The sequence below is a fragment of the Pelodiscus sinensis genome, chromosome 1 (genome assembly GCF_052426305.1).
Source record: "Pelodiscus sinensis isolate ZL-2025 chromosome 1, ASM5242630v1, whole genome shotgun sequence".
Lineage (NCBI taxonomy): Eukaryota > Metazoa > Chordata > Testudines > Trionychidae > Pelodiscus > Pelodiscus sinensis.
In genome coordinates this window covers 234,905,909-234,919,355 of record NC_143052.1, presented here as the reverse complement: position 1 = coordinate 234,919,355, position 13,447 = coordinate 234,905,909, and the positions used below count along the sequence as shown (strand labels likewise).

Genomic DNA, 13,447 nt, shown 5'->3' with positions numbered 1-13,447 from the left:
TTTGTTTTGGTTTTGAAGGCAATTTTCTTGTGAATATTTTAGGTTCTATATATGTGCTACCATTAGTGTTTAGGAACTTAACATTGAAACCCACAGACTGTTATTTCCGTGATCTTGAAAGTAGGCATTGAAGTCTATGGTGCTTCCCTGTGGAGCTTGTAAATGCTGATATGAGTTAGGTTACATCTACACAGCACCCTAAACTCGAAATAAGATATGCAGTTTCCTATATGCAAATTGCGTATCTTATTTTGATTGAATTTCAAAATAGCTTATTTTGAAATTTGGCACATCTACACAGTGCCAAATTTCAAAATAACTTGCTGTTTTGAGCCATCCCTTATCCCTTGTTTAATGAGGTTTACTGGGATGGCGTAATAGCGCGCCTGTTATTTAAAAAAATATTCTGCAATAACAGGCGGCTTGTGTTGATGTAGGGTAGCTATTTTAGGATACCTCTGGTATCGTGAAATAGCTGTGCAGTGTAGATGCACCCTTAGAGAAGAAGGCTTTGATACAAGAGAGGAAGTCTGCATGCACTGTGATCTTTGAACACCTGGTGGAAAGGAGGATTTAACCCCCAATGATGTCTGGATGATGTGATTTTATTGAACAACAGAAGTCCACATAGACTTTACATATATGCTACACTTTGAGATGTAAAATTAGCTATGTATTTGCCATCGTAAGAGACTGACTTATATTAATGTAAAAATGGATTATATTTTTGTTCTACTTGGATTTGAGGTTGTAAAAATGTTATATGTGTAGATAGTGTATGACCCTGAATTTTAGGAGAAGAAATCTGATCTTGAATAATAATGTCATACCCAGGCATGGGCTGTCTGACCTTGTGGTGAGAACAGGAGTCAGACTGGGTCAGATACAGAGAGGTCAGTGTCCAAGACAGGCCAGAGGGCAAACCCCAGAGTCAGGTGTCAGGGATGGTTAGTTTATCAGGATATCAGAATGAGTGGTTATTGGGGTGGATGCAGTTCTAACTTGTATGGACAATTTCCTGTTTCTGTATTTGGGTTAAACAGAAGCTGGGGAACAATCAAGATCCTCCAGGGTTCCACCAATCAAATCCCAGGACTAGATACTGTAGGTCACTGGATAGCCGATAGGCTCCCTGGAACTGCCTAGTTCCTTGTAGAATACTGTTCAAGGCTCATGGTTCCTGACAAATAAATAGATTTCCAGATAGAATACAAATAAGATTACAATATTAGATCAGCTAGAAACTGTTTTAGAACATATGCAGTTTTTAAAATTTAAAATTTGCTATAATTCAAGAAATACCTAAATATTGAGATTACTAAACAAACAGTGCAATTCAGAGTTATGCTTCTACATTATGACTAAATGCAACTAACCACAGCCAAGTTATTCTACGTTCACTTGCAGGTAGATCAAGCTGAAATAGGAAATATTTTGTGTTTTCTTTCCTCAAGTTCCTTTACAACAGGAGAAGATCCTTCAAGGATAGAATGATATAAATGCCAGAACCAGTATGCAAATAAAATTTGCATACTCTCATGTGTATCTTATACGTCTTCCAAAATATTACAGTGCGAAGATGGAAGGTCTAGAAGCAAAAGACTGATGTCTGTTTTGGAGTTCCCATTGATGCTCTGTGACAATTTGTATAGCCTCTGAGAGGTGAAGCAATGCTCGTGATGACAGATAATATTTGGCAGCAATATGGATTTATTAGTCCTTTTCCTTACAGCACATATTGCCTGGACCACCTGAGAGCTTGTAAACTGATGAGGAAAGGGAATGTGCTCTCAAGTTGAAACTGGAGAATACTCTTTTCAATTTGAGTTGTTCAGCCTACTGGTGAGCTGGTTCTAGAATGCTACGCCCCAGAAGACAACAAGAAGCTTGTAAGGTAGTGAAGCTGCAGTGTTTAAAACCTCCGTCTTTTCAGGTGGCTATCTTCTCCAACACTAAGATCCTGTTACTCTTTGGGTGATTTGTGAGAGATTAAATTCAGTTTTGGGTGAGCCAAGTTTTTTTTAGGTAAAGCTACCCATTTAGGCCTTCCCCCTGAGTTGCCTGTATCTATTTCTAATTCTATAATTGGGGGGAAGGGAGGAATTGTTCCTTATGATATCAAAACAAGCAAAAAAGAACCTGTGAATGCTCTTGTCAGTATTATGGATGGTTTTTTTTCCTAGAAAGGTTTTAGTGTTGCAAAGTGGTTTCCCTCAAATTCCTGAGAATCCAGGCTTCTATCTATAATTCTTTCCAGTTAGGGCTTGTGCTCACTAGCATAATTCTGAAGATATATTTTAGTCTACCTAAGCATCATACAATGTCCACTGTACCACTACAGAGTCTGAAATTAGATCATACACATTTATGTAAATATTTTTTTTATTTTAGTTAATTTTTTGTAGTACCATAGTGCCACCTAGAAGAATCAGTGAACTAACCGCTTTCTAATCCAAGCCTTTAAGGACAGATGGATACAATAGGCATGATTTTCTTTAAAGCCTGGTGTGATGTAGTGTTGGTACCTTGCTGGTTGCTAGGCTTGGGCTGTGGGTGACCCCCACTGGCTGCTGTCTGTACCACATCCCAGCCGAGTAGTTGATGGGTCAGGTAGGTAACCTGATCTACTGGCTACCTTCCGGGTAGAGGAACAAAGGGAGGAAGGCGGAATATAGCCCCTGGCTGGGGGACAGGGCTGGAAGTTGGGCAGTTTCTGTCTGGTATCATGAAGGAAGCAGCCTTAGCAAGGGGCTGGGATTTAGGGGCCCAGTCTCCCCCATCTCAAGGGGGGCTGAGGCATCCTAGGCTTGCCCTGTTACCAGATTACATCTAGGCTGTGCTGTATCCTGGAAAAGCAATAAACTCCCTCTATTCTACTGGCTGGAGGAGTCTGTTTGTGCCATTACAGGGGTGCAGGAGTCAGGGGAACTCCAATGCGTCGTCACACCTGGGTTTTCCAGAAGAGGTTGCTAGCCTTTATTGAGGGATGTTTTTATATAATTCCAGAAGATGGTCCTTTGTTTTGATCCAAATTTTCCTTCTAAGAAGGAGAAGTTTGGCATTGCCTGGATGTCTGAACTGCAAAGTATCTGGTAACTGCATAGTTTAGACTGTTCTACAGGAAATGTGTACAGGAGGGAGAGGACGAGAAAGGGAGAACTGGAGAAGAGAAGAAAAGGGAAGGGAAGAAAGTCACTTGAACCATAGTAATGATAGTGTGATAACAATCCATTGAGCATGAAATGGGATTACATAATTAACAGGTACATTTTCCTCTGTTGGCATGTGTTTTGGCAGAGCTTAAAGCTGAAATAAATCTATATGTGCTTATAAAGCAGATTGAAATACCTAGGATAATATGGAGACAAAGTGGGTGAGGTATCTTTTATTGAAACAACTTTTGTTAGTGAGAGAGAGCAAAACTTTCAAAGCTGGACCAGTAAAAGATATTATCTCGTCTACGTTGTGTCTCTGATATTGTGGGACTGATACGGCTACAATAAGACTGCAGAGGATAATATAAACATTATATGAATGCAACATTCATTTATTCATATATAGATGTCAGTAATGCAAACATTTGGATTGCAACGCATATGCCAATTAATATCTTTATAAGCACGAATTCAGCGTTATAAAAATTACCTTGTGTTGCCTATGAAAATCATTTAAACCTATCCTTTTCCAGTTTGACATTTGTGAATTATGTAGAATATACTGATTTTAAATGTTTGAAAATAGTTTGCTGTTTGATTGTCTAGTTTTCCCTAGCTGCCTATGCTAAAAAAGCTACATCTATATTTTTTGAGACACGCAGGGCTCGTCTACATTGGCCCCTTTTCCGGAAGGGGCATGGTAATTTTTGAGATCGCAATAGGGAAATGCGCGGGGGATTTAAATATCCCCCGCGGCATTTAAATAAAAATGTCCGCCGCTTTTTTCCGGCTTTTAGAAAAGCCGGAAAAGAGCGTCTACACTGGCCCTGATCCTCCGGAAAAAGCGCCCTTTTCCGGAGGATCTTATTCCTACTTCAAAGGGCGCTTATTCCGGAGGATCGGGGCCAGTGTAGATGCTCTTTTCTGGCTTTTCTAAAAGCCGGAAAAAAGCGGCGGACATTTTTATTTAAATGCCGCGGGGGATATTTAAATCCCCTGCGCATTTCCCTATTGCGATTTCAAAAATTACCATGGCCCTTCCGGAAAAGGGGCCAGTGTAGACGTAGCCGCACGGAAAAAGTCTTGCAATGTGTAAGAAACCTGTGCCCTGGGAGATTAACACAGTGTAGCATAAATGCCTAGATAGGTATACACACATTTTTGGTTGTTTTTATATTTAAAAGATCATTTTTACAAAAAAGAAACTATTTGATTCATTTTCCATTGACTAAGGTGTTTGCAATAAATAAATTGTAGCAGTTGGCCTATTCTCTTTGAAACAAAAGAAATAAATATACCTTTGGTGACATATGTTCATGGATTCTTGTATATTCTTGCAAATAAGATGCAGTCTTCCAAATACTAGAGATTTTGCCATCTGCCATTAACAAAGGAACATAACTTTCAACTTGCAGCAGTTTCTAAGGTACTATTTATAATTGGCTTATTAGTCATCATGATGCTGCTTTGTCATTTGCATAGCCATTCTACATTGTTGCAAGTTATGAATTCCATTGCTAAGTCAATATCTAATTCTGGATGTGTAGATAGGTGTTCAAAGAAATAGAAAGTATACTTTTTTTTATTGATTTTTCTCTTTTTTCTATCAAATGAGGGGAGAAAAAAAAGCCCCTTGCTTTATCAGTGAATGTCACATTGGTGGGTTTTGTTTTGTTTTTTGTTTTGTTTTGTTTTGTTTTGTTGTTGTTTTAAATCTGTGGGTGCCAGAGTGAAGATTCATGCACTCATTTGTTTTCTAGAAACTGGCTAGGGACCAGATGTATAAAGCCTTGAAAGGAGATGTCTGCCCAAACTGTCTATAGACTAGATACTACATATAAAGCTTTTCAGAGGCCAGAGTTTCTAAATGGGAGGAAAGGTAGCTCAGGATGAAAGTGATGAATTATAGCCCAGAAGGCTTTCACTTTGTTTTAACGGAGTGTGAGAGACTTGGCTGGAGGGCTGTGTCATCCAAGAGCCACCGCAAACAGAAAGAGAGGGCAGGCACATCTCCAGTCACTTCAGCGCCATCTCTTCATCTGATCTAAGTTTCTCTTCTACCCGCCCACCAGATTTCTTCACACATTTACCTCCTTGGCTTTCAGGCTTGGTCTCCTTGCTCAGCCAGTCCTAGTCTCTGTCCCCAAGGGTCCTTGATCCAATCTACTCTCCCTCAGCCTTCCCCAGCAGTGCCATAGATCCAGCCCTTATCCCCTCCCTTCTGCATTTAAATCAGACAGCTGCCTCCTTTGTGCTGCCTTGAAGCCACCAGGTGTCATTGAGAACACAATAGAGGCAGGCTCCCTTCTCTCATTTCCTGTACCCAGCTTGCAGTGGCCATTGATGGGGAAGGGCAGCTTTGCCCCATAGCCTAGCCCTATGCTGGAGCATGCTCAGTCAAGTTATGGGTATTGCAGATGCCCTATGAAAGGATGGAGCATGCTCTTTGTGAGGACAAAATCTCTGGACCTTTTAGCTGTTACTCAATATGTACCAGAGATTAAGTGAAAATTGCACTTTTTCAAACTTGTCCAAATGTTAGCAGTTTTTCACAGGGACAGCAAAAGGCATATCCGTGATACAAAGGCTTTCAGCTCAATGATCCAAAGGCCGGAGATGCTAGAACTTTCTAGAGAAAAGATAGTCCGAATTTTTTTTAACATTGTTTCAGTATGTTATTACTTAGCTTTGTTTTCAGAAACAGCTAAACTGTTTTGGCTGAACTTTCTCAAGAAAATTCATTCTGAGGGTAAAACCTGGCATGAAAATCTGAGCCCAAACAATTAGTTTGGCAGAAATATGCAACTGAAAATGATGTTGATAATGTGAAGTGTCAGGCAATTTTACCATGCATGCAGTGCTATCAACCCTGACTATAATATAATTCTTGTTGTTAGAAAGTCACTTATCAATTGACCACACTGGAGTCTCTGGATGGTATGGTGTTATCTAACACCATTGTTATCTTTTACGTGGCACCTCTTTCCTCTCTCCACATTATGTGTGGCATATGTTCTCCATCTTCTCCCATGATGGTTGCTAAATGGAATCTCACCTGCACAAGGCGGATTCCACTGATGTACTAAGTCTTTCACCAGTGCCTCTGTACAATCTAAGGGGCCAGTCTAAGAGGCCAGTCTGGACCAGATTATCCCATCAGGTCAAATGGATCAAGTACTGGTATTTCAGAAGATATATTTTAAGTACATTCATTGCACATACAAAATGAAAAATTGACAGCATTGAATAAAAGTTTTCTTTAAGCAAAAGATAAAGTATATCTTAAGCAGCAGCTTTGTCAACTTTCTCTGCACTTCTCTACCTTAATTCTACTTTGAAGAGAAACTTCCTTTGGTTCCCATTGTACTCTTAAGTCTGCATACTCAGTGTTTGGCCTCTGAGCTGAGACTGCTCAGAGATGCCAGTTGAGATTGTGGTAAACACCTGTCCATTAAGAATTAGGCTCAGATGTTCATCTCACACAGATCAATAAACAGATAGTGGATTTTAGTGTCCTTTGGTCACTATTAAGACATTATTTTAAAATGCTAACTATGTCTACATATTTTGGGTGTTTTCAGTACACCTAAATCTTAAATTAATTGCAACAGCTTTAGGCATTGTAACAGTCTTCACAGAGGCATATAGAGTGAAATCACTTGGGCAGATGATTTAAAGTCCATTTTGACTAACTAGACAACTAATGAGAGAGACAAGCTTTGTTTTATTTATGGCCAATACACTTATATGACGCTAATATATTTTCTGATGTACAAAATTATAACACAAAAAAAAGAGGAAAGCATTAGCTGGAAAAGCAAAATATTAAGTCATCTTTTTAAACTAATAGTTGTAAACAACTTATAAACCTGTTTAGGCATTTAGGCTTGTTTTGCGATGAGGACGAAACTTCAGTTTGCAAATCTGTATATGTTGCTTGGAGGCAATATGGAGACAATGATCTTCATCTCTTAGACTTACGGTATATTAAAATAACATTTTAGAATATTTTTTATATTTCTTTCAATATTGGGGCCTTTAGTTTATTTCCAAAAAGAACATAATTGTTTTATGAAGTGATATAACTTAATCCCCCATCTCTCATCATTCTAATACTCATTTATTCTCTGAAGTTGTGATGGTGTCAAATCAGTTAGAATTGATTCAGCATTATTTTCATGACTTGACTGATTAGCAGAGATCTGAAGAAGCAGCATAACTGGGAAAACCACCACAGCGTGTAGGTTCAATTGCTCTTTGTGGAGCTAGTTAATGAAAGAATCACTACAGAAACACAGCTATGTAAAAAGGAACATTGTTATAACATGCAGAGGATATGTAATAAATGGAAATATGTTCATAATTTCTATTTACTTTTAGTTGTAATTACCATGTGTCATATGAGAACTCTCAGTACTCAATCAAAGTTGCTTCTATCTTGTCTGCATCGCATTTCAGACAGAGAAGTTCAGCACAGGCTCAAGTTTGCTCCATGGTGTGTGGTTTCTTTTGTTTTTTTGTTGGCTTTCTTAAGAATTTAATTATCTGTTCTATGAGAAGAAAGCAGTGGCATACCCAGAGACCTGAGCTTCCACTGACGGATTAGATTGGCATTAACCTGATTCATGTTCTTGTAATCTGTGCCATCTGTCTGTGAACCACAGTTCTTCACATAGATTCACATTGGTTTATGGGCTGCCCTTTAATTTTTTTTAAATTCTCTCTTTGACACAGTGTCTTTGAACCAGACAGAAATGTTCTGCGAAGGAAAGAATGGGAGAGGAGAAATCAGGAGGCACAGCAGGAAGATGGCTCATTTAATACCAGTTACTCCCTCTTCAGTGAACCGTACAAGGTAGATGTTTCCCAAATGTGCAGCTTTTTATTTATTTATTTATTTTTGGACAATGTTGCCCAGGCTTCAGTAGTCTCTTACAAGTGTTGGTCTCAGAAAACTCACATATAAATATTTATGGTTCATTGAGAATCAGATAAGTTTACATCAGTATTTACAAGATTCAGTAGTAAATGAAAATGAAATAGTCTCTTACCTCGATTATACAGCATTGAATCTAAGAGTCAAAGTGATGGTGCTTTACTACTAAAAAACAACTGTTAGAATGAGGTCAAGCTAACATAAGAACAACAGAATGGCCATACTAAGTCAGACGAATGGTTCATTTAGCCGAGTATTCAGTCCTAAAGAGTAGCCATTGCCAGATGCTTTAGAAGGAATGAACAGAATAGGGAAATTACATGATCCATGCCCCGTCACTCAATCCTAGTAACTGCCAGTCAGAGACTTAGGGAAACCCAGAGCATGGGATTGCATCCCTGACCATCTTGGCTAATAGCCATCGACATAGCTACTGTCCATGAACGTATCTGTTTCTTGTTTCAACTCCAGTATTACTTATGGCCTTCACAATGTCCCCTGTCACAGGATGACTAAATTTTGTGAAGAAACACTTCCTTAAATTTGTTTTAAGCCTGCTGTTTATTAATTTAATTGAGTGACCTCTGGTTCTTGTGTTGTGACAGGGAAAGTAACATTTCCATATTTACTTTGTCCACCCCGTTTGTGATTTCATTGATTGCCATCATAGCCCTTTACCTCCCCCCTTACTTGCCTCTTTTCTACTCTGAACAGTCCTAGCCTTTTTAATCTTTCCTCACATGGAAGCTGTTCCATAACCCCTAATCATGTTTGTTTGTTCTTCCAAATCTATCATTTCTGAGAAGTGGCAACCAGAACTGCATGGATATTCAACATGTGGTAGGGTACCATGGATTTATATAGTGGCATTTTAATATTTTGTGTCTTATCCATCCCTTTCCTAATGCTTCCTAACATCCTGTTAGCTTTTTTGACTGCTGCCGCCCATTGAGCAGATGTTTTCAGAGAACTATCCATGATGAAGCTAAGATTTCTTTGAGCGATAACAGCTAATTTAGACCCTATCATTTTGTTTGTCTAATTGGGATTATGTTTTCCAGCGTACATTACTATGCGTTTACTGATGTAAGGGGACTGTTAGCCTCTTACTAAAACTCTGCGGAAGTTTTTGGTTCGCCAGCTCCCAGTATCAAAAGGGGAAGGGTCCATGAGACTGACAGACCCCAGAGACAATGGAAAGCAGCCAACACTCCAGCTCAGCCTGATTGACAGGTTGATAGGCCAGTGAGGAAAGTGAGAGGCCAGGCCCCGTCCTCCCTGTGACCTGGGATTTTTCTGGGTCTCTCTGAGCAAGGTGACCTGGGATTTTTCTCACCTCTCTGAGCAAGGTGAGAGCTGAGAGACAGCTAAAAGGAGCACACTGTGTGGAGAGGCAGTCCTGCAGCAACAGAGCCAGGCACACACAGCCCAAGGAGTGCAAGCTGTGCTGAGGGGCAGTTTTGCAGCAACAGAGCCAGGCACACACAGTACACGGAGCTGTGTTGAGCAGCAGACTGGCAGTGCTCAGAGAGCCAAAAGGGATAGAGAAGCAACGCAAGGAGCTGGAGACTGGCAAAGCAGCACAGCCTGCAGCTGGGTGTGGTGAGCAGCTGGTATCAGCAAAGGATGGGGAGAGGCTCTGGGCAGGGAGATATCACCAGCCAAGAGGCCCAGCAGGCCAGACTGGGAGAGGGGTCTGGCCACTTAGAGCTTGAGGCTGTGTGGTCACTGCCAGAGCAAGCGTGTCCAGCCTGCAGCCCCCCTGCAGCACATCCAGGGCCTCTAAGGGGCCTATAAGGAAGAGACTGTGAACTGTCCTTACACTCTGCAGACTGCTGTTTTGATGTCCTCGTGCTACAGAGCCGGACTGTGTGTTCTCATTTAACCATTCTCATTTTTTCCTTATTCTTTTCTCTTTAATCAGTTGATGTTTAATAAATTGTATTTGCTTTGAACCTTATGAAATGATCACTGGGCCAAGAAAGCATGCAGTGTGAAGAGAGCACCTCGGAGTGGGGACACCCTAACCCCTGCCCTTAGTGACTACAAGGTTGGGGATTAAGCCCCAGGAAACCTGGGCCCAGCCTTGTTGGGGTTTCGAGGACTCTGCTACTCAGGAGAGTGGAAGGGGAGCCCTCAGGATCAGGGAGGCTGTGGGGTAAAGGAAGTGGGAGCGGGGACTCAGATCCTTTTGTTGGTTCATTTCACCGGGGTGGTATAGAAGTCAGGAAAGTTCCCCACAATAGCGGCACCATTCCCTCACTTACACTGACACTGAATTTCATCTGCCTGTTTGTTGCCCATTCATATTTATATCATGAGTCCAATGCAGGTGCCTGTTTAGCAAGATGCTAAATAGTTTGTTTGTTTTTATTCACTATGAGTGAGACAAACAAAATTGGTCTGAAGATACCATCTGCAGTCCCACATTCCAAAAGGAGTAGGCAGAATTCCCCAATTAAGGTCAGGCCCATACTAGACTTAAAAGGTTGGCTTAAAGTATGCAACTCCAGCTACATAGGATACGTTGCTGGAGTTGGCTTACCTTAAGCCAAGCTCGGAGGCATCCACACAAGGAGAGGCTGATGGGAGCAAATGCTCTTGTTGGCTTCCCTTACTCCTCATGACTGTAAGGAGTACAGGCACTGATCTAAAGTGAACGCCTGCACATCCAAATTGCAGTGAGCACAAATGTGCCTAGTTTATTCATTTCTTTTCAGTTTGTGACTAATTTAAATCAATTATAATTGAAGTTTATAAAAAGTAAACCAAAAATCCCGCCTTCTTCATGCTTGGTATTGGCCTGAGTACTGTTGGCCTGTTGTAGATTTACTGACATCCTTTTTCTTTTTCACATTCTCTTTGTTCTTCCTATGAGCTATTCCCTCTTCAGAAGCAAGAACCCTGAGGTTAAATCTTAATTCTAGTTAAGGCAATGGGTGTTCTGCCATGACTTTAGCAGGATGAGGATTTCACTTCTGATGAAGGAAAAGCAGAAAATTACAAGCCTCTAATCCCATTTCTTTTGAAGATAGTTTACAGGGTTCTTGCTCACCCACCTGCTTCTCTGTAGAGTCTAGAAGCATCTATGAAGACGTGATGTTAATGGTTATACCACTATTTACAATTAACTTCTTGAGACAATAGTTTTCATTTATTTGTATTGATTGTCTTATTTCTTTGGGGAGCTTTTGCCTGCTGCTTGAAGGCAGTGACTTGGCCCAGGTAGTAGCATACTCTACATTTGGGAGGACGGAAAAGGCTACTGCTTGTATTTCATCTCACTGCCACTGCCAGAAAATCTTAAGAACTTGTGAAGTTCTACTTGTTTTCTGTAAAAGAGCCGAGAATTCTGTCATAAATGATATTTTCAAAGAAGTAGCATAACAGTAATATTTCCCCCATCCTATTAGCTCACTTTCTTTTCTTAAGGAACCTACTTAATATTAGAATCAGCTCAAAATTTGAAGTAGGCTGACTGGTAAATTTAGTACTGTTTCAAGTTATAATATGGCCTCCCTTTTGAGCAATATATGCACTTCTGTAAAGAACACCAACTGGAGGAAATCAAGAACTTAGTATTTTCATTCATGGCGGAAGCGTGACCATATCTTGAAAGGGAAGCTTGCTGTGGACCATAAGGATTTAATGCCAGGCAAGCCAGGCAGCAGTCCAGAGCAGTAACATATGTTCAAGTAGTCGGGCAGCCAGCAGGTCAGTCCATAACAGAGGCTGTCTGGGGACATGGTCGGAGTTCTTGTAGACGTCCGTAGCTGGAAGGGTCCATCCAAGGGACTTGGTCAGTGAATTAGGGAAGCGAGGTTGGCTGAGGCAATGAAGTAGGGTCAGGTGAAGTGGCAAGTTAGACTGGGGAGCAACCAGCAGACACTGGTATGGGGCCCAGAAAGCTTCCTCTTCCTGTTCAGACTTTTATATAGTCCAGTTACTTAATGAAAATGCTGCCTGTCTCCGATCATGGGCCTGACAGCTGTGGACTTGTTGGTTGGGGTGCAGTGGCTAAGGACCTTGTAAATCTCAGTTCCAATACTTTGCTCCTAACAAAGGAAATTTCTTTATCGTGACCAGGTTTAATCCAAACCATTCTGAATAGTTGCAATAATAAATTTTCTAGTTTCTAGGTAATATATTTTAACTATAGTGTGACACCAGTGATGGATTTCTTTTTTATGTACTCTAAGGCTCTTTACAGCTTTTCCAGTTCAGGGTAGATTTAAGATGTTGACAAGTGTCTTCAGAGGCATAATGATTTTTGATCTCGTTCCTCATCTGTGTTGCCGAATAAGGCCGTGCTGCTTCACTAAGGAGAAAAGCACAAATGGAATGGTTTTCTTTTACATTAATTGTTACAGAACATTTGATTTTTGTTTTGTTTTGTTTTGCAGACTAACAAGGGAGATGAGCTCTCAAATCGTATCCAGAATACACTAGGTAACTATGATGAAATGAAGGACTTATTGACAGATCGATCCAACCAGAGTCATCTTGTTGGAGTTCCAAAACCTGGGATTTCTCAGGCACCTGTGAACAAAACTGATGAACATTTTATTGCAGATGGAAGACCACAGCCTACTCCTTCCATTTGCAGCTCTTCATCTTCCATTCCAACAGCTCTGTCTGGTCAGCAAAGCAAGAGCCCCAAAATGGGTTGGCAGAAAGCTGGGCAAAATGTTTCTGATGGCCAGCAGAGGGCAAGCAAGCATGGGCACAGATTGCTTGAGTCACACAACAGTGATTTCAAAATGGCTAACCAAAAAACCAGCCTGGAAAAGCTTAAACATTTTGTATCGAGTCCCACATCATCATCTGCCAGTGCGGCACCACAAGGTAGTTTAAGATCTGTGCTTGGAGACAGTGCTAGTAGAGCACAACAGCAGTCAAAACTAAATAACAATGCAGAAATAGGGTCTCAGGCTCAAGAAAGGTCAGCAAAACACAGCACTGGGCACTGTGTTCAGAACTTCCCTCCTTCACTTGCTTCAAAGCCTAATATAGTTCAGCAGAAACCAACAGCTTATGTAAGACCAATGGACGGTCAAGATCAGGCTCCTGATGAGTCTCCAAAACTAAAGTTATTGTCAGAAAGTAACAAGCACTGCTCGTCATATAGGGGAGTACCTTCTAATAAGTCTGATTCAGATATGACCAAGATGGAAAAATGTAACATTCCCAAGCAAGAAGAGGTAGGCATTTTAAAATATTTCATATTATTGCCAAATACATATTTCATATATTGCCAAATATTTCATATCATTACCAACACAGTATTGGTATTTAACATTTGCAAACTGTTCCTCTTTTAAAACATTTTATATAGTGGCTTTAACACTTTTTGTTT

The 13,447-nt window shown here is 40.6% G+C and overlaps 1 protein-coding gene across 3 annotated transcripts in view; it reads left to right on the top strand.

Moving 5' to 3' along the window:
- The window catches only part of AFF3 (ALF transcription elongation factor 3), a 456,198-nt gene that overhangs the window by 60,592 nt on the left and 382,159 nt on the right, over window positions 1-13,447 (top strand). For all 3 annotated transcript variants that reach the window (XM_075916914.2, XM_075916923.2, XM_075916908.2), the window contains exons 2-3: window positions 7,890-8,010; window positions 12,495-13,292. In XM_075916914.2, coding sequence (XP_075773029.2) covers window positions 7,890-8,010; window positions 12,495-13,292 — 919 coding nt within the window. The remainder of the gene's footprint in view (window positions 1-7,889; window positions 8,011-12,494; window positions 13,293-13,447) is intronic.